This window comes from Aricia agestis, chromosome 17 (assembly GCF_905147365.1).
Source record: "Aricia agestis chromosome 17, ilAriAges1.1, whole genome shotgun sequence".
Lineage (NCBI taxonomy): Eukaryota > Metazoa > Arthropoda > Insecta > Lepidoptera > Lycaenidae > Aricia > Aricia agestis.
Window position 1 is genome coordinate 2,673,355 of NC_056422.1, and position 27,689 is coordinate 2,701,043.

At 36.2% G+C, this 27,689-nt stretch overlaps 1 protein-coding gene and 1 long non-coding RNA gene across 2 annotated transcripts in view; both read right to left on the minus strand.

The window, feature by feature from the left end:
• Positions 1–3,341: 3,341 nt before the first annotated feature.
• On the minus strand, positions 3,342–6,301 carry LOC121735518. The gene is made up of 2 exons (XR_006036871.1): positions 4,867–6,301; positions 3,342–3,590 (listed from the first exon to the last, which is right to left on the minus strand). It is a non-coding gene; the product is annotated as an uncharacterized LOC121735518 (long non-coding RNA).
• A 3,265-nt stretch (positions 6,302–9,566) lies between these two features.
• Positions 9,567–27,689, minus strand: part of LOC121735430 (sialin) — a 57,002-nt gene continuing 38,879 nt past the window's right edge. Inside the window, exons 6-12 of the mRNA XM_042126266.1 lie at positions 27,205–27,291; positions 26,356–26,486; positions 25,274–25,423; positions 13,308–13,455; positions 12,079–12,219; positions 10,247–10,332; positions 9,567–9,990 (exon numbers count right to left, since the gene is read on the minus strand). Coding sequence (XP_041982200.1) covers positions 9,820–9,990; positions 10,247–10,332; positions 12,079–12,219; positions 13,308–13,455; positions 25,274–25,423; positions 26,356–26,486; positions 27,205–27,291 — 914 coding nt within the window. The 3' untranslated portion in view covers positions 9,567–9,819. The remainder of the gene's footprint in view (positions 9,991–10,246; positions 10,333–12,078; positions 12,220–13,307; positions 13,456–25,273; positions 25,424–26,355; positions 26,487–27,204; positions 27,292–27,689) is intronic.

The following is a 27,689-nucleotide window of genomic DNA, read 5'->3' on the forward strand; positions in this document are numbered from 1 at the left end:
AAAGTAATGAAATCCCGGCTTTGATTTACAAATCAGCAAAGTCTGTAAGAATTTTCATTATCCCTGAAAGTGTATCTAGTAGGGTGTCGATCGGAACAATTATGGTGCCTAAAAGTTATTTTCAAATGTTAAAAGTGTAAATGTATACAAAATGCAAAATATTAATATTTAATCGATACATATTTGTTATAAGTAAAAATGTACTTTTCAATTTTACATGGTCATGATTTTAACTTTGAATAACTACTCATTATTATTAACTTCTTAATGTTAACACAAAAATTAATGTTTTTAAAAAGTATGTGAACTAAAAAGAAATCAACTATATTGTTTTGCAATGTGTTTGAAAGTCAGTTATGCTATGCATATTAATTAAGGAGCTTAACATTATAGCTTTGAAATATTTAAAAATATTGGAGTATATAATACAATATAATTTTGTTAATTTTGCTGTTTAAAATATTTAACTAAATGAAAATGTGTTGTATCATTGAAAATTTGGCTAATTATAACTATTATACTCGAGACGTTACACAAAATTACTTTTAAGTTTATTTATATCATTGATTGTGTCAATTATGAATTAAAATGTATTTCTGTTATGTAATTGTTGTTCTAGATATCGACCAATGGTTTGTCGTAGAATTGTTTTGAATGTTACGTAAGTTTTTTGTCAGTGCGATGTATAAAAGGGTCAACGCCATCTAGTGACAAAATAAAGTTTTCTGAGTGATAAGTGTGCAATATGTAGATGGTATTTAAATTCTCACGTCTACTTCTTTTAAACTAAGATATTAACGCTTTATTCCTACGATTTTAGCTATGACATAATATTTTCTTCTTTCCAGTTCCTACATAACTTTAAAAGATGTCTGCATATTGCACGAGTCTCGTTCCTTATACAAATAACGCGTCGTCGTTAATTTATTTATTTAACGCTTTAACAGATCTATAGAGCACTATTTTGCAGAATATAGCACTTTATATAGGGGAATACCCTTTGAAAGGTCTTTGACCGTAGACATTCCGTATTTACTATTAATCATAAATGTATAAATTGTTTTAAAGTTGATTATTAATATTATGTAATTTATTTGATTTTTTCTTCAGCGATTTTAATATAGCTCAAATATTTCGACTTAAAATGAATGACAATATGCTACACGTAACAATTCTCGCATTCCATTAACACAAAGCTTAGATTAAAACGCACTCGTGTGATATTAAAAAAATTGAATTCTAAATTTGAATTCAAATTTTTGTTCAGTTCGTTTGGAGTTGTTTTTTTTTTAGCCAGGACTTGACGGCATAAGACTCGTTTTAATGACTTACTTAAATGCAAAATAACTCCGAACGGGCTATAATCATAAGTCAATAATAATAACTGATAGTAAACCTGTGATAGGTGAAGTGTATTCGCTCATGTTCATTGTTTACGGGCTGTTCGGGGGTCATAAAATATTTTTTCACGAGACACCAAACGATACACGGCCGAAAAGAACGCACCTTCTAAAATTATGATGGTTGCATTATATTCTTACATTATCCGATATGCAGAATATCGGACCGATAATTATGTGTCCTTCTGATATTGAATCGGGTAAATAAAAGACATTTTCAGTGTTTAAAAGAGTGCTTTAGGAAAGAAACTTACCAAATATAAAAATTGAGGTGAACGAATGATATATAGGGAGAAAAATATATGTTACAAAGGCCGATGTGTATTTTTTCGGCCGTGTGCAGTTTTTTTGTGATCCCCAGGCAGCGGTTAGTTGGAGCTGTAAGTCACATGCCTTGTGTAGACGGAGGAGAGCTTTTAGGGGCAGCTAGACTGTGCTAAAGTGTTTCTTCAATAAACTACGATAAGTTACATACGTGTGTTTTTGTATTTCCTTTATAATTATAATGAGCTTCATTTAATTCAAATTTTAATTTTTAAGCATACTATGAGTAATTTAAAATTTCATATTACATTATTTTAACCAATATTACAAATTAATATGACTTAGAAAATTCTTTTCATAGTTTCGATATGAAAATTAGAAAACCTATCATTTTACTGGGAAAATGTATACAGGATGCAATTAAACCTTCCTGCCAAATTTTGATATATTGATCCTTGTTAAAAATAAAAATACACGTATTTTTTCTTTTATAGTCACTCAGTACTATAGTTTGTGCGTTCTAAGATGATATGGGTGACAGTTTTCATGTTCCTTGCTACGGGTTTTTTTTACAAGAAAACAAAAAAAATCAAAATGCAATAAATTATATTCCATCTACAAAAACAAATGTTTCCTATATTTGTAAATGAATAAAAATGAAAAGATGCTAAATGCTAAATTATTAATAAAAATTATATATATTAACTGTGAAATAGGAGTATAAAATTATTGTTACGAAAATATTTGAAAAATCTTATATGCATGAAACGGAACTTATGTCAATATAGATTGACTCTGTTGAATCTAAATCAAATCGATAAAAAAGGGCGGCCATCTTAAATCGCCGGCACCACTGAAATGTCAGTACGAAATCGATAATTTCGATTTCAATTCCTTTACGAAGTGATTCGATATTTTTAAACTATCGAATAATTTTTGTTAGGTAACTTCCCTACTATTGTCAATTATAATGTGTCACGACTCACTCACGCATATCATATCATCACGCACAAACTATAAAATGTTGAGAAATACCTTCCGAAAGTTATCCTAAAAAACACTACAATTAATGGACACGATGCGTCGGCCGCGCGTGACGTGCCCCCGCGCACGCGCCTCATCCCGCGTCACCCCCTCTCATTCCCCCGCGCCGTGAGTGACCGTTCTGCAACGATTTTAAATGAGATAAAATATGTCATTGAAAAAAAAATAACACCCAATTTTTTTCGGTAAAATGAACTCTCCTAATGATACCTAAGCCCTGGAAAAAATTTGGCAGGAAGGTTTAATTGCACCCTGTATTTATTGTTCAAACAGTAATAGAAAAACACACTTAAGGGTGGGGTTGCACCAACTTACTACAAGTCTATAATTATAACTTCAACTATAACTACAATACAAAATGTGAAATCTTTTATGAAAGTCAATAAAGGACGCCATAATATTTACGATAACCTTATGGTTAACGTCAAGTATGGTGCCGCAAGTCACAACAGCACCAGACATTTGTCAAATTCTGTGGTCAAAGTAAAGTTAGCCTTAACTATAACCATAACTTTGACCATAACTATAACCACGCTTCTGGTTTAACCCACCCGTAGTTGTTTCTTGTAACATTTAAAACAATAAAAATGTAAGGTAAAAAGAGTCCCAAAAGCCCCAAAAGAAATATAATTGTTTATTTTGTAAAAACTTTATTGGAAAGAAAAGTTTACAAATTCCAGTGACGATAAGGACACTTTAACAGACTATTACAATTCCAATAATTCAGTTTAAATATTTTTCGTATAAGTATTCACTATTTTTCAATACAATATAAATTACAAATTTCCATACAGTCATTTCAGGCTCATTCACATTATTACAGTTTACATTTATAATTTTAATCAATCATTTTTTATTAATTAGATTCAGTCATATTTTCAACTAAGGTCAATGTGTCGAAGTCCGGCATACTTTTCTAAAATTAAAGTTTAACATAATTTATTGTTACGAGATTCGCTTTTTAAAGTAACTTGTGTCATCGGAAATTATAGGCTATATATTAATTAGACCTATACTGATCTAAAAATAATCTTAGTTGCCGTATTTTTTTACTTACAAGATATTTTTTAAAATCTCGGCGTGTAGACGCACTTCCCTTACAGTTTGAGGTAAGTCCGTCTAGCAGCAGTATAGCCCTAACTTGTGAAGTAAAATGCTTGGCACCGGTTTCTAGCAAAGCCGCAAAACGGCCATTCAAATATGTGTTTAAGGTGTCAGTAATAAGGTTCGCATTCTAGAGAAAATTAATTTTATATCATTTTAGGGCAAGTCCGGCATATCGTGAGTCTAAGTGGTTGCAAACATTTTCATTAAAATTGTAGTGTTGTTTTTGAAAAATTAAACAATAAGTTTAAACATAAATGCTTATTACAACAAAATTATAATAACTAGTGCCGGTAAAATCTACAACTTTGCTTCATCATCATTTATGGGATAAGACATTTTTCAACATACTCCCCTACTTAATTTTGATTTTGATTATTGTTATTGATATGTATACTTAGTACCAATTTTTTTATTCCGTCATATTAATATTTAGTTAGTTAAATAACTTTTTAGTTTACGTGGCAGATTGGGGCCATGCACGCGAAAGTTACTCGTTTTTACCATTATTTTCGCCGCTCAATTAAAATTATAAGGGTTGTTGGTCCGGGAGGTAGGATTTTTTTAAGGAAATTTCCTGCTCTTTAAGGATCTTTTTTCAAATTTTGATTATCTCAAATAATTTTTGTTTTTGGAATATTAAAAAACTAAACCCTTCTTTTTTTACTTTATTGTTTATAACTTTTGCAATTTTTATCAGCCCCTCTTGTATGCTCTTTTCGTGCAGTAAAATTTGGGCAATGCTATGATTTAGTAGTCCTAAGTTTAAATGCAAATTAACAATAAAGACTATTTGAAAAGGTTGACAATATCTGATTCGTATTCCCACTTTTTTTTTTGGCAGAGACTTACACTCCGACTGCGAGTACAAAACGGGAAAAAAATTTGAGATCATTTTTTTCTTATCACGTTAGTAGCGACAAGTCTGTTTCTTAGGTCAAACTAACTTTGCAATATCGTTTTACCCACTGAGCCATATGAAACTAGTCGTTCAAATATGGAAGTTATTGCCGCTAGACGGACTTACCAACCAGACGGCCTTCGACACATTGACCTTACGGCTATATTTTAGACTTAGTTGCAATTTCAGCAGTGTATAGTTTTACATCTAAAGATCGTCTAAAATAATGATAATATCTCTTTTATTGTTGTGTAAATCGAAAGAGATAGCAATTTAGATCAAGGATTAACATTGAACAGTTGGTGAAATTGCTACTAAAGAGTATAAAAGCAAGCTTCTGAATATTTTGTTATTTCAAGAGCATTTTACTATCTTTGTTAACAAAAGTGTAGGTAATACGCTTAAACACAATAATAAATATATAACAAGAGCCTTTCACAATCATATCATAGAGAATAGATTGAGCTTATACATTGAATAATATCTAGAAAGGATACGTTCTAAATTTTTCGTACAATCGTCAACAAAAACGGTGTATTTCGGACCTTATTGTTTATTTGATAAGATCGAAAAGTTTACACCCTGTCTGCCAACGACTGTACTTGAGTAAGAGACGTATGCTCATATATCCTTTTCTAGAGTACCACCAACATAGCTTAGTCCATTCCCTTTGCATTCACAAACACACAATATCAAAACATAATGTCGTACAACCGTTTATATTAATGGTGAATTGATAAAATGTTTGTCACAGCTATCTAGTTTAATTAGCCAACCAACTTGAAGCCTAGGCGACTCACAAAACGCGTTTTAAAATTATATTTTTAAAAAATCTAGTCATAATATTGCGGTTGTATTTTTCTTGGTTCTCTTAACATATTATTTAAATTTTATAAAACTATGAGCGGCCTAGTCGTCTACTTGAATAGCCAATTCAACTAGATAACTGCAACAATGCACAGGAAATAATTCTAAGTTATCGACGTTTTAAATACTTTGCACTTTTGTGCTAGACCCCAAGATGACAAATTGAGAATTTAAAAATGCAGTTCCTATTTATTTTACACTTCAATTGAACTACGTAGTATTAAAAAAGAATTTACAAAATGTAAATCATCAGAACTCACATAATATAGAAGGCTAGACTACACTGCCAAATAAACTCTTGGGGCCAATGTTCGAATACTGATAGTAATTTAGGAACTACTATTAACCATTCGAGAAACCATAGAGACGTGAGTTCCAGAGACAAAGCGATATGCCATAGACAAACCTCTTTATCACAGATGTAGAAATGCAAGTTGTTACGGAAGGAACATACAACACACCTAGATGCGATGCTGCTTGTAAACTTTTTACTAAAAAAACTGCAAAATTTCAAGGAGGTATAGTAAAATAACAAAGGCAGAGAGTTAAAAAAAATCTAGTAACATATATTTTATAAATATAGAAAAAGCTTTCTCCTGCAGCATAGTTAGGTAATCCGCATGAAATAAGTATTGCTGACAAACTTTGATCTATTTTATCCTCTCATCTGTCAAGGCGTCGTCATAATTACGACCTAATATAAATAAACAATAAATAAATAAAAAATAAAAAAACGTAAATAATAAAAAAGAGATGCAAATAAAAGCCGCCAACACATTAGTGTAAGCCGATATTTCAAGTGTAAACATAAATAATTTTTTGTGATGATTTTAAATGTAATTAGACATTGACAAATTTTCGAAAATGGCGTGATAGTTAAACGAATATAAAATTTTAAATCCATTTAGGATGTATTTTGCAAAATCCTTTCTTGGTGCATGTACGATTTTAAGTTTCTCAGCCAATCAGCTTAGCCTTTTGTATTTGATTTTAATTTCTGTGTAACAATTAGGCTATTTTCAGTGTGCCGTATGTCCCATCCGTATTGCATTGTCCCTTGTAATAAAGCTAAGTGCGAAAATGGCGTAATCTTATATCTATGTCTTACGGTAGCGAGACTTGTCTATGGACGCGGCGAGAACGCCAGTACAAAAATAAATTATACACTTATAATAAACGTACCTAGTTTGTCCGTTTGTCTCTCTTACTTGATATTTACAAACGTACATGTAAAATTGGTATAGTAAACTTCTATTTTTGAGACAATTTGACTCACATCAAGGTTTTAGGTAGATATAGTAAATTCTATTTTATAATATCTTATACGATATAGACAATCAAAAAGTTAGGAAGCATTGTTTGGTCCCGACAGTTAAAATAAGTCGAAAGTAGCACACTTTGGATCGGATTAGATATTGAAACACGTCTAATGTGCAGTTAAAAAGACAAACGGAAAAACTACCTTATCTCTACATTGTATCTATGAGTCGGGTTTCAAAACCAAACATTAGTTAGAAATGCGCAAAATGTTACAAATGTTTACCGCTTCTAATGTGCAACAAATGGCTTTTTTTCAATTGTTAGTTTTATTTTTGAGAGAAAGGCAGAGAGGTTAGGTTAGGTTAGGTTAGGTTAGGTTAGGTTAGTATCAGAAAAGTATCAGAAAATAAAAAGCATGTTTTTACTTTATTACCCCATTCTAATAAAAATATTTACTCAATGGATTTGCTATACAACGTTTTTTCCTTGTCCAATACGTTGGCGAATTTACTGAAAAGACAAGGATAAAAGATTGTATAGCTTATTCAATGTGTAACTTTTATTATAAATGTATTGTTATAATTTGACATAATATTTTATAATATTTTGCGCATAATAACCCTGATGTCGTGTTCGCTAGCCGGTCACACGACTTATAAATATTTAAAAAAATCTACACAAAATTATAAATACACATACAAAGACAGCCAATAACAAATTACAATCAGCCTAAGGCTGAGTTTTCACCAGAGATGTGTTGCGAGGAATGTGTTTTTTTTGGAGAACCAATAGAATCGCCGCGCTATGCGATGTAATGGCAAGCTCACGTCAATTAAGCGATTCTATTGGTTCTCAAAAACACGTTTTTATTATTCGTAGGTGGCGAAAACCTACGAATAATAAAAACTAAGGAAACGTAACTCCCATACCATTACCGTTTGAAATTTTGTTCCTTTCGAACTATCATGTAATGTTAGCCTAGTACCGCTCAAGGTCACCTAAATATTTCAAATGTATTGAAAAAGTATACCTAGGTCCTAGGTACACATTTTTGACAAGTATTGTAGACATTTCAAGAAGAACATGTTTTTTGACGGAGTTACTTTTCCCTAGTTTTTATTATTCGTAGCTCGCAACACATCTATGGTGGAAACGCAGCTTTAGGCTTTATTCGTTGCTTTTTTTTCGTTTTTTTTTTTACATTTAGAAGGATGGCGACTATTTTTTGATTCTTTGATTCAATAACTAACAAATTTGCGTCTAGTCTGGGCTATTGGTGTTGCTACTCTGTTGTCGAAAAATCATGCTTTCCCTTTCATAACCACAAAGAAAGAAAGAGAGGGATATAGCATAATTAATTCTTACTTTTATCCAGACTGGCGCAAGTCAGCCTTAATCTTTCTTAACTAATAAAGTGATATTTTTGTAAATTATAATATTTCTCTAGCTAGCAGACTTAACTAATATTTATATATTTATAAAGGGTTTTTGTATAATTTAATGTTCTAACATGTGAGGCAGTCTTCTGTTGCATTTTATGGGTAAGTAAGTCCCGTACATATTTAGAATTTGAAGAGAGTTCGTAGTGAGGAACCCTAAAAATTATTCTGTATAAACGAGAATTACAAAATTGAGATTTCAGTTTTCAGATAAGTTATAACTAAGCTTAATAGCCCTGTGTATGAATAACATTAAATGGAGATGCCTAAAAATCCTAAAATATAATAATAATTGCTAGCGTGTGCTAGAATTTTTTTCTTTAAAAAAATGCCTCATAAGTTACAATTTAGGAACCGAAAATACTTTCTTATTCTAATAAGTAGGTTTACATGATTATTTTGAATTGAGGCTACGTAAATGATAATTGTACTAAACTGGATAATATGTTGTTACCAATCTTATTTTTCTATTTTTCTCTGCAATATAATAAACTTGTATTCGATAATTTCGACAGAAGTTAGAAATCAAAAACTGTTTTTTTTTTTATGAAATAAGGGGTAAACGAGCAAACGGGTCACCTGATGGAAAGCAACTTCCGTCGCCCATGGACACTCGCAGCATCAGAAGAGCTGCAAGTGCGTTGCCGACCTTTTAAGAGGGAATAGGGTAATAGGGGAGGGTAGGGAAGGGAATAGTTGAGGGTAGGGAAGGGAATAGGGTAAGGGTTAGGGGATTGGGCCTCCGGTAAACTCACTCACTCAGCGAAACACAGCGCAGGCGCTGTTTCACGCCGGTTTTCTGCGAGAACGTGGTATTTATCTGGTCGAGCCGGCCCATTCGTGCCGAAGCATGGCTCTCCCACGTATAGCATGTTGTTTGATATACCTTTTAAACTGTCGATGTTCAAATGGTGTCGAAATTATCGAACGCAAATCGTCGAAGTAACCAGATGTTTTATTGATTTTTCATAAAATACAGCGAATATAATAAGAAATTATTATAGAAATACAAAACGGGCTAATACTTTTGAAGATAATATTTGACCAGGCGATTACTTATTGAATACTCAAACATCGTAATACGAGAGGGAAAATACTTCCTCTTAGTGTCTAAACACACTAGGCTGAATTACACCGGCGTAAATTCCGCCGCGTTTACGCCGCATTTCAAATGCATACAAAATACGGGCCGAACGCGAGGGGTGACATAATATTACGTCGCGTTCCGTCCGTATTTTGTATGCGTTCGATATTTGCGGCGGAAATTACGCCGGCGTAATTCACGGCCTAGTGTGTTTAGACACTAAGAGCAGAATACACATCATATTATGTTACAAACCTTTGAATCGATGTTTGAGCAGCTCTTAAACACCTAAGAACGATTTGAGTATTCACTCAGTAATCGAGAGATACAAGCATAGAGAATGTGATCGTGTAATATGCACACATTACAGCGAGCCGCATCTTCATACATATCTATCACAAATAAAAATATGGCCCGCTACGCTGCGGCTCTGTCCGAGACTTACTCCATCCTCGTCTAAGCGGAGGCCTTCTCCTCCTTGAGGGGCTCCGCCTCGGGCTGCGGCGGCGGCGGGGCGGAGGCCCATGGCTGCAGCTCGCCGGAGCCGAACAACACGAAGACTACAGCACCGAACGCGTAAGTCGCAGCCAGTATGAAGAACACTATCTGCCACTGTTCGTATGTGTTCTGAAAAATATTTTAAAATATAATGTTGTATAATTAGTAATTGTGGGTTATTGTTAGTAGGTTATCAATTTCATCATTTGAATGTGCGTTTGCTATTATAAAACCTAAAAAACTTCGATGAGCTAGAGTTTGTCCCTTGATAAATTGACATGAGTGGAAGAAGCGGGTATAAAGTGACAGTTGAGAAATTGTCGCTTTTTTGCATAAATATAGGCTTAAGGGCAAGGAAAGTTCATAGAATAATTGATTAACATACCCGTCCATGTGTGAGCTCGCCGACCATGTACGTGGACAGCCAGCCGCCGAGAGACGAAAGCGTGTTCGCTATACCGAATATCGTCCCTGAAATAGACGATTTATATTAAAAATCTTAAAAAAAAAATAGAAAACAATTATAGAACCAGCAGAAAAAATTGAACAAGCCAGTGATAGAATTTTATACAATGTGTAAATTTTACATTAAATTAGTGTAATGTACGGTTATGGCAATATAATATGAAAAATTCGTGAAAATTAGATGCATCTTTGTGATTTTTTTATGAAATTTTTAGATATCGTGTTTCCGCTAGGTCGGATCCACAGAAATATAATGTAAGTATCTGTGTTTAAAAAATGAAACAATTCGGGGCTTATATTCAATTATAAAACTGAATTATATAATTTTGGGTTAGTCGCCGCCTTAAGGACGTTTTCATAGTACCATCGAGGATGTTGATTCCTATGCAATTGACAGACCAACGTTATTTGGTCGAATATGTCAATTCAATGTTAATTGTGATCTGTCAGCTGGGTTTGACGTAACGCGACCAAACTACTTAGGTCCCCGATTTGCATAGGAATCAACTTATCTGATAGTACATAACATGTCTTGTTCAAATCCGTCTTTGATGAAGTAAATCCACAATCTGGTCATAAACAATTTACAAACACAAGTATTGCACAGTAATAACACACGTGTCGAACAAAATAATATAATTACAGCTCAAATCGTGTGCGATGCTATCAACAAGTAACACGATGCGAATAAGCGAACGTCAGAGGAAAACCCCTGACCAATGTTATCATTAAACTTTTTGTTGAATTATTTTATTATTTTACACGTGATCTGATGTTATCCTAATTCCTATGGCTTATTACAGAGAAGTCAGGCACTTTTATTTGTTTTTTGCCATGAAATCCACAAAATGTACTATTACTTTTTATACGTGGGCGAGCCATGCTTCGGCACGAATGGGCCGGCTCGACCGGAGAAATACCACGTTCTCACAGAAAACCGGCGTGAAACAGCGCTTGCGCTGTGTTTCGCCGAGTGAGTGAGATTACCGGAGGCCCAATCCCCTACCCTATTCCCTTCCCTACCCCCCCTATTCCCTTCCCTTCCCTACCCTCCCCTATTACCCTATTTCCTCTTATAAGGCCGGCAACGATTGTCGAGTGTCGATGGGCGACGGAAGTTGCTTTCCATCAGGTGACCCGTTTGCTCGTTTGCCCTCTTATTTTATAAAAAAAAAAACTTGCACAGTGGATAACTTACGGGCTATGGCCGCACTCAGAAATTGAATGATTACTTAACTTTAATTCTACGATCGAAGGATTCTTGGAAATGAAAAACGACATAAGCTTCACTATTTTTCTCTTAAACTCTTCATTAAATTAATGTTAAGTTATCATGTCTCTGAGTACGGACGGCCTTTAGGTTCACTGTGGTTAGTGATAAAGGACAGATATGTTATTATAATATGTCTCTGAGTACCTAGTGTACTCACGTCTGGCCGGCCGTTAGGTTCACTGTAGTTAGTGAAAATAGGCAGAAATTAAATACTAGATTGTGGTTCTGTGTAGAAGCTAGTCTCGACTATGAGTACCAAATAACTAAGCGACGGGGTTTTGACTTTTGGCAAATACTTACCATTACTATAAGCTAGAGATAGAGAGGAATGGTAAGCACAGTGCCGGTTTTAGCACTACCAGCGCCCTGGGCGAGATTTCTTCGGCGCCCAGGGTCCTGGTAGGCTTTTTATACGGCGCCCTGGGCGGTCGCCTAGCGTCGCCCCTTCCCCCTAACGCCGCTACTGGGTAAGCACTTACCGCTGAACCGTGGCGCGATGTCGAGGCCGTTGCCGAGGTAGCCGGCGGTGACGGCGCCGTTGATGGTCAGCGCCAGCGTGAAGATCGCGATCGACCAGATGCGGTCGTGGCCGAAGAACGCCTCAGCCAGCATCAGCAGACCTGGCAGCAAACAGAGGAATAAAAACAGGTTCAATGCTAGCTGCATCCAGCAGCAGCAATGTCAGACATGTACGACATAGAGAACTATGTGCACTTGCTTTGTGGCAATATATCACAGCCAGCTACACCATAAGGCTGCGTTTTCACCGGATATGAGCTAAGCTGCGTTGCGAGGAATGTGTTTTACACGAACCACTAGAATCGTTGCGCTGAACGTGGACAGGCAAATGAAGCGTTTCTATTGGTTCTTGTAAAACACATTCCTCGCAACGCAGCTCAGCTCATATTTGTGTGTGTGTGACTACCTTTTACAGCTTTACGTAAAATGTTTTATGTAAATAAATGCATAAAATTGAAAGAACTCAGTGCCCTTCATCATTGCTTCATTTCAGGATTTTCAGGCTTCGAGGAATCCGTCAAAAACCCTTAGGGCCGATCTACACCGGAATGGCAGAGGCGAGGCGAGCAGTTTCAGTGTCATATGATTTTAAACTTTATCTTCATTATGTAATACGTAGTATTCTACGTCGCTTGAGAAATCTACGGCCGCCCGTGGACGCTCGTGGCCGCTCGTGGCCTCTGGCGGCCGCCGGCGGCGGCGATTTCTCAAGCGATACTATGTATTACCACAGAATATATATTAGGTATTGCAATAATGAAGATAAAGTTTAAAATCATATGACACTGAAACTGCTCGCCTCGCCTCTGCTATTCCGGTGTAGATCGGCCCTAAGGGTTTTTGACGGATTCCACGAAGCCTGAAAATCCTGAAATGAAGCAATGATGAAGGGCACTGAGTTCTTTCAATTTTATGCATTTATTTACATACACTGAAACTGCTCGCCTCGCCTCTGCCATTCCGGTGTGTTTTGAGCCTTAAGAACCCACCCCCCTTCGGTTTACACGTGCGACTACGGCCTCACAACTTTGACCTCACGGCGTCTTAATGGCAAAAAATTGCGATCTTTTTGCCATTTAGATTTTAGACGGTCGATTTTCGCCGTGCAACCAACAACACCCTTTCAGGTGTAAACACCCTTTCAGGACCATAGGTACTATTAGGTACTCGCCCAGGTGCACCGACATACCTGGCAGGCCCACGGCGAGGCCGGTGAACAGCTTCCTGGCGGTGGTGGTGGTGAGGGTGCCGGTGCGGCGCAGCGAGTCCGCCAGCACCGACGACGCCAGCGCGCACAGGTACTTGCCCAGGTACGGGAGAGAGGAGAGTAGACCGTTCTGTAACAGACGTGATACGTGTTACTGATGCCTTGAATGCAAACAACAACTTTTTACCCTTCGAGAACTCGACAGGGGCGCTCGAAGAAATCACGTCCAGGGCGATGGTAGTGCTAAAACCGCCACTGATGACGTCAAATAGGGCCATGTAAGGACTACCGAACCATAAAGACAACTAACTTCAAAGTGGTAATCAAGGACATGATTTAACTACATCTTTTACATTCAGCCATTGCCGCTGCTCCTGATAATGCCGGCAATATTTCCCCGAATTCTTCTGCGGCAGTAACAACGCGACTGAGTGTTTACAGTTTTACACTCAGGCGACCCAGTCCTCTACCACAGAATACAATATATTAGTTGCCTCTACTCACTTGCCGCGCCGGGCAGCGGCAGCGACATGACGAGTCGCAGTGCAAGTGATCATTTACATTGTCGTGCAGCGTGCTGCCCACATGACACTTCCCTGACTGGATAGAATACTTGACCTAACCTAAAACCTTTGCATATGCAAAATGCACGAGTTTTAATTACTTATATAATTATAGCTATTAAACAGATGTCACAATTTGAATTCAAATAAATAATGCAAATGTTTTACATGAATATTAGATTAGATAGGTGATCATTATTGAGTACTTATATTAATTAGGTATGTAGTAAATAAACCTTTTAACCTAAAGATACATCCATAAATTATTCAAATCGTTTCATTTTGCTCTAGCAAAGAATGTCTCTATGCTATAAGTCCTCAAAATCTGCTGACGTACCTAATATGTGGACGACTCCTTACCTAAGTAATAATTTAACGATAGGCGAACTTGTTAGCATATTCTAGCAACTGGTTGAAGACTAGCAATTACTATAATCACCCACATTAAAGGATGAAAGTTAACTTGGGTATTTAGTCAAGTCGTTTTCGATGAAACCGAAAACAAAGTTATCTTGTCATAACTCGTAGCCTACAGGGCATCTAAAGTACGTTTCTGAGTTCTAACTCCGCTGACGAAATTATCCAAGACACGTTGTCTAAGCATCATTTTTTCACATTGCAACCATGTATGGGATTTAACATAACGCCATGGCGCTTACGATGACTATATCATGCATTTTTGATCACTATCATTTTTTTTTACAAATTATCGAATGCAACCTATCCAAGTACCCAGACTTTCACCTGGGTTGAACGTCCAGCAGTAAAAAACGGCGCCAGTCGCGAATGCCTAGCTATTTATAGGTTTAACTATTTATAGGAGCCCATCTTGATTACCGCAATGTCTAGGATTGGTTTGATTAAGTTGAGACGAGATGAGCGTAATTGGTGATTGCAAGATGCTAGTTGCAACTTGCAACATACGTGTAATAAGGTACGATGGGTTTGCATTCGGAAAGGTACTGTATGTAGGCTTGGTGCCAAGGAGCGTTCAAAGCGACTAGCCAAGAATAGAAGAGGTGAATGAATTCTTTTACTGTCTCATGGAGTTCAAAATGTTACCATGGAGTTTTAAAAAAGGTATCAATTCTGTTGCAATTCTGTTGCGCCAAAATTGGTTTCTTGCGCGTAAGGCGTACATTTTCCCGGGTTAAAAAGTATCTTATGTCCTTTCCCGGGACTCAAAAGTATCTCCATATGGGTTAATAGTAAAGTAAGTACCTAACTAATTAAGACTCAGCTTTATCGTATTACATAAATTATAAACAGATGACATAACTGAAATGATTGACTAGATATTATGATGCGTCGCTTGTATACAGTATGCCCACACGAATGAATCATGCTATGAGGAAAACCAGTGGGCTAACGGATCAATAGGGCCGTTGATAGTGTGTTAGTTAGTGTTCGGCTTCGGCTTCGGCCGCCTTCGGTCAAAAAAAACAGGTCTTCGGCGAAACCTTCGGCTTCGGCCTAAAACCCGGCCGAAGCAGAAGCTTTGCCGAAGGTCCGAGCAACCGTCGAAATTGAACGAAAGACTGAGTAAACTTCGTAAGAGAGCGACGGACCAGACCTTTAATATTGAAGTTTTGAAATAATTAATTGTAGCTTGTAGACTTATTGAACATAACTGTATTTTAAAATGATAAAACCGACTTCAAAATTATACGTAATTGAGAATTAATTATACGTAATTGAGAATTAAAACTCCGTATCTCCAAAACTACTAAACCGATTTTGATGAAACTTGCACTATTCCCTAAGTTGAACAATACCTAGTACAACAAAAAAAAAGAATTACTGAAATCGGAATGGTAGTTCCAGAGATATTATACGTGGGAGAGCCATGCTTCGGCACGAATGGGCCGGCTCGACCGGATAAATACCACGTTCTCACAGAAAACCGGCGTGAAACAGCGCTTGCGCTGTGTTTCGCCGAGTGAGTGAGTTTACCGGAGGCCCAATCCCCTAACCCCTACCCTATTCCCTTCCCTACCCTCAACTATTCCCTTCCCTTCCCTTCCCTACCCTCCCCTATTACCCTATTTCCTCTTAAAAGGTCGGCAACGCACTTGCAGCTCTTCTGATGCTGCGAGTGTCCATGGGCGACGGAAGTTGCTTTTCATCAGGTGACCCGTTTGCTCGTTTGCCCCCTTATTTCATAAAAAAAAAAAAAAAAAGATATACGAACCCAAACTTATGTTTGTGTTCGTATATCTCTAACATACATACAAACATATTACATACATACATACATACGTACTTAAACTTGTAATTTGGCACATTTGTTCAGACGCTGATACCTATTACAGACTTACATTTATACGAAAATTGGGCAGTTCTGGAAATATTACATACATACGCGTCGAATTGATAACCTCCTTTTTTAAGTCGGTTAAAAATTAATTACTGAGAGTCGAGCGATTAAGATTATAAACCTTCGGCTTCGGCTTCGGCCGAAGGTTGTAGCGATTGCCGATTAATCGGCTTCGGCTTTGGCCAAAAATAGACCTTCGGTCGGACACTAGTGTTAGTTGTAATCTAATGTTTGGTGTCCATTTAAAATATAACGTTTCTGACGACGCCCGCAACTCCGTTGCGCCAAAATCCGTTTATCGCGCGGCAACCGAATGTTGGCATAACGGAGTTGTGACAGGTGACTTGTGAGCATCAACTTATTAATAATAAGTGCATAAGGCACATTCTCAAAAACTTTCTTTTTCCTTTTACCTTACATGACCAATAATAATAATTTGAGTTTATTTTTCTGCACCCGCTAAATGCTAACATAAACGCCGGCGCCAGCACGCTGCAGCGGAAAGTGCACGCCTACTTAACGTTCGCAATTCCTGGGAAGATGATTCATGTGCATGCCGGACCACCGGGTAAACGGTTAAGCTAGTTAAGTAATCAAATTGGTGGATTTTGTTAACGATTTACAAGTACATACCAGCGTATGCCTACAAAATTTCTATTGTATAGCCATGATTTGATAATAGAAATAATCTTAAGATATTATCTAAGGGTGGGTTGCACCAAAAGCGTGGTTAATGTTATGGTTATAGTTAAGGCTAACTTTAACTTTAACCTTAACTTTGACCACAGAATTTGACAGATGACAGCTGGTCCAACAAGGCTTGAAATGAACGCTGCTGGTAAAGAAGAACTGTCAAAAATGGCGTCTTTGTATGATGACAGCGTTAGTTCCTTTTTTCGCCACGTTCATTCAAAGCCTTGTCGAGCTCAAGGTTATGGTTAAATATGGCGTCCATTTTTTACTTTAACCAAAGATTTGACATTTTGCATTGTAGTTAAAGTTAAAGTTATAGTTAAAGTTACAGTTATAAAGTAAGTTGGTGCAACCCACCCTATGAGAATAATGTTGACGGTGAGGACAAGCCGTCTTCTGCCTGATTTTGATCTGTGGCATTTTGAACCCTTTTACTTATTGCGACTAATCACCAACATGGTGGATACTGGATATTCCCAACGGATTTAAAAACGAATTCTTCGTAGATTGTTCGTAACTCTTGTTAGGCCGGTATAAATAGTCAGTACTTAAGATGCGACCCAGTCTCAAGACGCGGTTCGGCTCTGTGTTTGCTCCAAATTTTGACAGCCAACCAATCACAGAGCCTGAACCGTGTCTTGAGACCGAGATCCATCTTGAGTACTGACTATTGATACCGGCCTTAGTAGGACAATCAACAATGCTGTCGCAACATATATCTCACGAGCCACGGCATATCAGATCGCCAACATCCTGCCATCTTCAATATCCTGTGAGCTGGATATATGGTGATACCAGATACAACCAGTTATAAATGCAGGTTGCGTTATTGTAAGTGACACAGTACCATCGTGAGAGTACGTTGTAAAAATGTCAACGACATCTGTAAATTGTCAGTATCTTTGGACAATGAATATGCTTATTCTCAATACAGCCTCAACCACATTGGCCAATGCAATGATGGACCAATACAAGCAAATAATACGAACGTTTGGAGATGTTATGAAAATAACAATAATATTTTATTTCCAAATAGGATAGATAGTTAGATACCCTTTGAGAATATCCCATACTCGGTACTTTCAACGGTGAGATATTTTAAGATGGACGTTTATTTTATGCTATAGCTTCGCAATCAAACGCGGTCCGAGCGACCTAAACCTCTCTACACTTTGGTAAGTATAAAGTTTTTATCCTGGAAAAAATTCTCGCCCGATAAACTATAGGTCTATCGTCTACCAGAATCTGATGGCAAAAAATGGAAAAAAGAAATTGACGCTACACATTATACTGGGGAAATTGGAACAAAACGTTTCATACTTTTTTTCTGTGTGTGATACATGCAAATGTAAAAAAATATCCAATAATTAAGAGGATACACCAGGGGCGAGAGAAATTGAAAATAGGTATTTGAAAATGTATTGCTGTCTCACCAATCTCAAGTCTCCCACCGCAGAGCGCGATAGAGACAACACGACAAAAGTTGTAATAAGAGAACAGAAAATCTTCGATTCGTTGTCCGCTAATTCCTTCTTCAAAACTGAACCGATTTAAGTACTTTTTTCATTAAGAATTAAAGCAAGGCTTGAGCTATGTTCCTATGTTTTTTTTTTTGTATATTTTAGCCAGTTTTGTTTTCTGGGTGTTTGAACACAGGGGAAATCTTGCCATTTTTTTAGGTTTTTGGACGTTCTTGTCTTTTTTAATAATAAAATTATGAAAAAAAGAAAACATAGGGACATGCTAATAGTGGCCATAGATATTCAGGAAAAAAATCATAACTCTACCGGCATTATCCAGGGAGGAAACAGGGGACAGCGTTTGTATGAAAAAACGGCGGTGTGGATTCCTCTTAAGGATTTTTTTGGAAATCTCCCATCCAAACTGGCCATGAGCTTCTAGTAGACCTATAATTTCGTTGCAACAAAGTGGCAACATCTATTAATCGTAATCTATGGTGGTCTACAAATTTATGGACGCTTAACATCACATCTAATCACATAGATAATTGTGATGATAGACATTAATTTGTTTATCAAACCGTCGGAATCAAGGGAAACTGGTTACTGGGCATTTTAATGCTTGTATTAAGCCATTTTATGTTCTCCGAACCGGTCGAATCTGGTTTCGAACTGGACAGAAGCGGATTCGATGCAAGATTTAAGAATTTACAACCAGTATGAGTCATTTGATATGGCGCCAATCTGGTAATAGAACTCGAAAGGTAGTGTTGAAAGTTGAGACTTATGGACCTGTCCTATTTTTAACGACAAAAAGGAGGAGGTTAATATGTTCGTCTGAAGATTTTTTTTTATTCTTATTGGAGTAATTCACCTAAAAACACGATGTTTCAGTTATTTATTGTTATACAACACAAAGATTATTTTCAGCATTTTTTTAAACGTTGACTGTTTTTTTTGTAGGGATTTTGGAATATTAATAATTGTTAATAATTATTATGAGAATACGTATGCCATATTTTTCAGGTTTCTAATATGTGAGTGGACGATAACATTGTCATTTGTCACAGGGCTCGAAGGAATGCAAAACAGCTGTCACACAAAATTACACCAGCGTTAATTCTTATTTGCTGTTATTTATTATTTAATAATGAATACATTACAATAACAATTAATTAATAATTGTAAACGGAAATAATAATGACCCAATTTAACTTGTAAACCTTACGCGGACTGCGCTGGCGGCGTCGACCGTTAAGTGTGGGGTGACCACGGTATGAGAAAGGCAAAGGATATATTCGGGACTAGTATATATAAAAAAAAATATATCCCAAAAACTTTAAAAATTATCCCAAAAACTGAATGTCATGTAAGCAAACATGAAAACATTTAAAAATGGTGCAGATTTTCAGGATCAGTTTTTTTATGATCATATTTGAAAGGGCATAATTTTGTGGATTGTCTGTATTGTGAGGAATAAACAACGAACGTTACTTACTATTTTTTTTGCTATTATTAGTACGAAACCTGAGCGGATAACGGTTATTTTTGGGTTTTAGCAATAAAAAAAATCACAAACGTTATCGGAACAGGTGGTACCGATAACTATGGTGAGAATGGCGGATATTTTCAAGAGGTTTTTTTATTTATTTCTTTACTTTAACCATAATTTATTTAAAAAAACCGTCTATAATATTGTAATATCCGTTGACTATACTCGACTGCGCCTGAAATCATAGTTTGCTGGACATTGTAAAATAAAATTAATAAAAAAAATTAAGAGCGTTTTAAGTAAATAAGTTATTTTTTTCTGCTGTCGCCTATCAGTTACTTTATTTATTTTAATTTTAAAAGAACTAATCGCTAGGTGGTAAGTTGAAGGGGTAATACGGTGACTTGTTGTTATTTTTATTTAGTGCAAACATTGGAAAAAATAGTTAGGGAGAATGAAAGGTTGTGGCATTAATCACCGCAATATTTTAAAAGATGTCGTTATTTTTAAGCTTATTGTGTTTTACTTGTAATACTTACTTATACAAAACGATTTTTTATAAATACACTTGACAAATGGCATTGTAAAAAAAACTTTTTTTTTTGCTTCAAAAATCGAAAATAATAATTTTTGAGTACCCACATAACCTTGTTACTTGTTTTGATGACTACTTGAAATAAGGCGACATTTGGCATTAATGTCGTTTAAATTACACAATTTCCGCCCATGATATCCGTTGTACAGTGATTAATTTTAAGTTACTATGGAAATATATTCAGTCACCTAATTTCTTTTAATTAGTTGTATTTAGGTTTCTGAACACCACAGTCAAATACGTGAATTTGTTAACTGCATTTTAGTGATTTTTTCGAATAAGACTAGTTTTTTTTTAATTTAAAGACCATTTAACACCTGTATCGTGGGTATCGCAGATACAATAGTTTTTTAATTGTCATGCGGCAGCCAGCTGCCGCTTGGGGATTGGTAGGTTAAGATACTAACAGCATCTCAAATTGATGTGTATAAACTTATTGTGATAATTATGTTTGTGTTAAATTTTCTATTTATTTACTTTTTACGCCTAAAGTCCATTTTCATACAAAGTTTGGTTACACTTGTGTTATACTGTTCAATGTTCATCCGAGTGTCAGATAATGAGACTTTTCATGTTAAAATGAAATAAATTCTTATATACAAAAATTATTAAATTCATTTTTATCATTTAATTTCTCTCTCGTTCCCTTCTATTCATAAAATTATATTTATTAACCTTTGTAAAAACTTAACAGCCGACTTTTATAACTGAAAATATAAGTGCTCTTCTAATTTTTTTGTACTTAGAGATGAAATTATTTTAACTAAAAAAGTACTAATATATTAACGAAATATGTAAATTATACTTACAAAACAATTTTTCTTAATTTTTTTAAATTCAATTTTTAATATGCACCTTTTGTTATAAATTTTAAGTTTTACTCTTTATTTAAGTAATTTTTTAAAATGTTTTAATACATTTCAAATCTATAAAATATCTTATCTCACACTCATAAATTGAAAAATATTCTATTTATAGTGATGTATTTTTTTTATTTAAATCCATTTATTATGTATAATTTTATGACAGAAATATTCTTGGCAATAAGTTCTGTCCTTTTACTACCGTTTAAGGTGGAGCAAGCTCCGATTAATATAAAACCTGAAGTTGTCCACTCTTGGCTGATGCAATAGAAGCAAAGACTTGCGTGATGCTTGTTTATGAAAATCATCAAAGGAAAATAAGGCATATTCCTATGAACAAAAGGATAAAAATACTTTACATGATATTTAGAAAGTCAAAACCGAATTATGAAATTTATTTGCCATGCATGTAGAAATCGCCTTCAGATTTTTGTTTATTAATTAAGTATAATGTGTATTATTAGGTGTTTCGATATTTATAAAGTCAAATTAATTACGATAGAATGCTGATAACTTACAATAATTTCAAGGGTGATTGACAAGCTATTATTGTATATCTATTATTTTGTAACAATATAAATTTGGAACGAGGTAATCATGTCTAGGCCACTTTAAAATTTTGCTAATTTTTATTTTTGCGACTGGAAAATACGTTTCCATTTAGCACTTCACACTTTTATATAAGTAGTATATCACTGTCATATCATAATTCACAAATAATGTATAATTACTTGACACGTGTGGTAAGTTAACATTGTAGGTAGTCGATATTTAATGAATGTCGCACTAAATGATTTAATGGACCTACATTGGTATCAATTACTGCGGACAGTGAGATATTTCCTTGACATTTTTAATTAATTAATATAAGAACTAAGAACACTTAATTTTTTTTTATTGTAAGATAACCGCATTTTTCTATACTCTAGTGAACGTATATCGAAGGTGAAAATCGTTAGTAATGAGCTCCTTACAATGTTGCGAGTGGCTGCGTAAATTATATTGTAGAAAATGATATTTTTTTCTTTTATTAGTTAGAATAGAGATTACAATAATAAATGTGTGTTTTTTAGTAAATATTACGTATTCCTAAGATGAAAAGTGATAATATAATATGGATAAAATATAAAAAGAAAATCTGCAAAAATTAAAAAAAAAACTACTTAATGGTTAAAATAAGTAAGGCTATAATATTAATTAAATTAATGTATAATCTATGTCAAGGTACTCTTGTGTAGTTTAAATATTTTAGTCCATGACTTGCGTGCAAATTTTTGTCGTAATAGAATAAAATGTAATAAAACAAGATGTTTATTACAGCAAAGGTTTGATAGCTAAAAATAATAATAAGGGAGCAAAAAAAATGACTCCAATCAAAATATTCGCCTTTTACGTTCGCTCAATGAATTTACGTTTTACTTGTAAGTTTATAATATTATTTTTATTATTATCTATTAAAATACGACTTTTTATAATTATTTCAATCATTTAATTTTATTTAAAAACACATGACTAAAAACACAAAACTATTCATACTATTCAATAATAACACTTTCTGTATTGATTGACATTGTCACCCTACAAAGAGCAAGTTTGCAAATAAATTCTGTACCTATATTGAATCGCAAATGAAATGAACCTTATGATTTTTCTATTAAAATTTAAATCTGATAACACCTAGCTATTAAATAGGATAAACAGTGTATAATCCAATAGGAAAATATATATATACATATATATCGCAGCCGACTGGTTTAAATAGCCGTTCAATCAAACAGCTAGCCCTTTGACTGAATAACGCCATTCAATCACACGTCTAGCTTTTATATTGAATATTTCAGTCGCTCAAAACGTTCTACACTACAGCTGATTCAAAAGCCGCCGTCTAATTGAAGTAGTTCAGCGCGCACCGCTGCGGCGCTAGGTGCGTTTTATTTACAATATGGCGTCAACTAGCAGGTGTTTGTTGGTGTTTGTGGTTGTTTTTCGGAAAGAAAGTAGCTAATAAAAGTTACAAGTGTTATTAAAGAGACAAACATTGTGGAGGCACATACGAGTGAATTAAAATTTCAAAAAATATTCGAGGAGAAATTACGGGATTATGAAATGGATGGACGCAGCCTCCCCCGAAAGAGGGGCTCGGGGGGCATAGCCCCCCGTCAAAACAAAAATAAACACAATCCAGAAAGTCCAAAAGTTGGCTAGGTTAGGTTAGAACTTAGACCACAACGCAGAGGGAGCCGAGCGAGCGCAGCGAGCGTGCTGCGGCAGCAGCCGGCGACCGCCGTCAAATAAAAGGGGGGCTCGGGGGGCGCAGCCCCCCGCCAAAACAAAAACAAACCAGTTGCCTAAGCGTCGTCTAGCTGTAGTGTTGAACGTTGTAGTCAACAAGTCGACTAAACGACGTATAGCCGTGTGATTGAATGGCGTTGTTCAGTCAAAGGGCTAGCTGTTTGATTGAACGGCTACTTAGACCAGTCGGCTGCGACTATATATATATGGGGTTTCGGGGGCGATAAATCGATCTAGCTAGGAATCATTTTCAGAAAATGTCTTTTTATTCGTGTTTTATCGATAATCGATAAACTGAAAAATATGACTCTTCCTGACATCTAATGGCGAATAATAATACTATTTTGTTGGCAACTAATTGTTTTAACGACCAGCAGATGGCGTTATTAAGTAACACGAAGTCAATGAGTGTTTGCTATACCGAGCAAAGCTCGGCCATCCAGGTAGTATAATATTATTCGTCTATGATTGTCGTGGATTGTGCATCCATGCAGCTTCATAACCTTGTTTGCAATCATGGTCCCAACGTGTGGCTTCACGTAATGTCCACAAAAACGATAAACCATGGTCACAGTAAATTTTTGTAGATGTAATAAATTGCAATTTTAATTTCACATCAACACACTTAACTCGCCAATTTAAATAAGATTTAAATTGCACATTAATTAATAAGGTCAAGTATTTCAGAAAGATAATATTTTGATTCAGGCCAAGAGAAACGAACTACCAAACGTAGTAAGATGACGTACATACATAAACAAAATAATTGGTTTGCAATAAACATCATCATATTTATTATTATTATTATTATTTAAGTACGTAACGTGGTGAGTGGTGACGGCTTACTTCGCCACGTTACGGTATTTTTTATAAAGTTAAGAGGCAAAACAGCCTCACCTGATGGCAAGCAAATACCGTCGCCATTAATTAGCTTTAAAATATGTGTGCTTTAAAATCTAGAATCTAAATAATAATTATCTAGATTTTCTTTTTGCTTAGAATTAAATATCTAAGATTACGTTGTTAAATAATACTACAGAATACAGAATAAGTTATACCACGTGTCGCAAAAACTAGCTGCGCCGAACACACCTAGAATCTGATAAGATCAGTTTTTGCACCTAGCTTATTTTAAACTTAGAATTTTGCAACTTGCCAATCCCAGTTCGCTCGTTCATTCACTAGTTACAAATTATCCAAGTTTAAAATTTTGTTCTTTAAACAAAATTGTTCGTTTTATAATATTGTTTTATTGATTAAAAGACATTATTATTTTAATTTCCTAAACCTCAGTGTCTTTAATAATTCTACCATTCTACTATTGCGAGTCTTGTGTCCTGTTTTTGTACGAAATTGTCCTGGTTTTTGTACTTCAAACCTGGTTTTTTAAATTTTAGGTTGGCAACCCTACGGCTTATATAGAATCCTGGCTACGCCCATGGCCCTGCAGCGCCCACTAGGGGGCGATATCGCTAACGTGACCATACGTCCCGCTTTGGGCGGGACAGTCCCGCTTTCAGGTAGTCTGTCCCTGTGGGGGGAAATTTCGTGAATGTCCCGCTCTGACACAAAAAATAAATGGTCACGTTAGATATCGCCCAATTTGGAAAAGCCTCCTCTACGGATAAGAATAAATTCATCGGAACAATACGTTTAGATCATTCAGTACTCACGTGCTTAATATCATAGTGCAGGATGGTATTCACGTATGTGGGGAGCTGGTTGACGACGGTGAAGTAGCCGAAGACGGAGGCGCCGTGAGTGAGCACGATGGCCCATACTGGAGCTGAGAGCAGCATGCTGCGCCACGGTACTGGCACGTGCTGGGGAGAAATGGTGAATATTGATAGTGGTACAATACTAGAGTAGGTAGGTACTTCAGTTCAGTTTTGTAGTGACTCAAGAACTTAGCTCTCTTTAATACCACTATAATAGAGTGAACAATAAAGGAGTGAGCACACTGAGACGGGCCGTGCCGGGGCTCAGCGTGCCGGGGCTCATCGCAAAAATCCGCCTCCATACAATTTGTATGGAAGCGGATGCGCGTATCGCACACTGTGTCGGGGCGCAGCGGATTTCCGCTTCCATACAAATTGTATGGAGGCGGATTTTTGCGATAAGCCCCGGTACGCTGAGCCCCGGCACGGCCCGTCTCAGTGTGCTCACTCCTTAAAGGTACAAGTTGGAATCGAGCGACACGCGACAACAGTTGTCGCATTTCTATGAAACACCCTCCGCAGCTAGTGACAAAACTTATTCATAAAAATACATACAAACCAGTAGTGTCGCGACGACCGTCATCTGCTGCCGCTTCATGTTGTCGGCTTCCAACTTGTACCCTAATGTTGAATCCAACATTTTCGATGAATCTATAGTGGCAAACTTGTGAATTGCGAGTCGATCGATCGCAGGCTACATCGCAGGATCATCCGACCAAAAGATTATTTTTGTTAGTAAACAATTAGTTGTTTACTAACAAAAATAATGTTTTGGTCGGATGAGTATTGAGTGTGTATGTTTGGTCCCTCTTATCTTACGCCAGTCGTGTCGGTTACTCGTTCCACTGGGTTACAGAATAGAAGAAGAGAGTGTGATATTGTGTACTGTTTCGTGCTAACACTACCTATAGCAATTTTAAATCTCTGACTAGCCTGGTTTCAATAAAACTAGCCTGAACGAAACTGGTGTTCGTGTTGGTGGCATCAATCATCATGTACGATCATTGTCCTTCTCTTTCTATCTCCTCTCAACTCACCACTTTATCATTATCCTGGGGCAGGGCCTTCAGCAGGTAGTTGCGTTCCGTCTCCGAGATGCGAGGGTGCTGCGCGGGGGAATCGTACACCATCGCGAACCACGCCACAGACCACATCACGCCGATTATACCTGGAAAATACATGCCAGTTAGAATAGGGACCTATCAGACGGAGAACGGTCACGCGGTCAAACGTTCAAACGGTCAGTTTTACGTCCTTTGTCTTATATTACGTTACATAGATATACTCACCTCCCCCTGGATCATGTTGACGTCCCTACTCAGTATATTATCTAGTACTTTTATCTATAAAAATTAAAAATTAGGAAAACGAATTTTTGCCATTTGTTTGCAATACAAAATATGGGTAATTTGCCTCCCCCTGGCCCAGAATATAGGTAATTTGCCCCGCCCTGGCCCAGAACCTGGGTACGCCCATGCACAGAACGCAGAATGCTCGAACTCGTGACCACTATCCGTCTGATAGGGTGATTGTAGTCCCTGTAAGGCTGTCACCTGTCAGGCTTATAGACAAAACGTTACTAAGAGTCGAGCAGCCAAAATGCGATCGCGAGGTACGAGCAACGAGCTCCTGAAGTTTTGAGATGCACATGAAAAAAAAAAGCTGCAATTTTAGAAAGGCCCCTAGGCCCCTTTTTACATCAGCCACACAGCAGAATTACAGGCTTAAGCAGCCTAAGCAAAATGTAATTCTTCGTTTACACTTTACCCAACTGCAGCCTACAGCTAAGCCAAAGGAAGGCAAATCAAGTTAGCTACATCGCTCACCTCAGACTTCAGCGGAGTTAAAGACTTGATACTCTTAAGAATAATGTATGAGATTCATACCTGTGAAGTAGAAGGCAGACTCCCACCCGAAGTGTGAAATCAGGAACCCACATATGGGCATAGTGATGGCTGCGCCAAGGGATGAAGCTGAAAATAAACAGAATTTTAGAAAATACTTGTCAGATCTAAAAAATTAAAGTTCGAAACATTTTGGTGACAGGAGGCTTAGCATGATCAAATGAAAATGCGAAAAAATAAATATCTAATAATATCTATGAACAATAATATCTATAAAATGATTTCATCTGGACACCTTTAGGAATAACTGTACCCAGTACCAACTTTCAAAACTACATGAATTATTTGGTCTGATCGACGATTTTGAAACTAATTTTCTTAGAGGCTGTTTCGCCACTTTCTGATTAAGGGGGATATTAGATTATTATATATATTGGATCCGAGATCATTGAGTCAATGATATTGGATAAAGTAATATAGACATATGATTAATTTCTTCCTTGATCATAGATTTTTGACATTTGCTG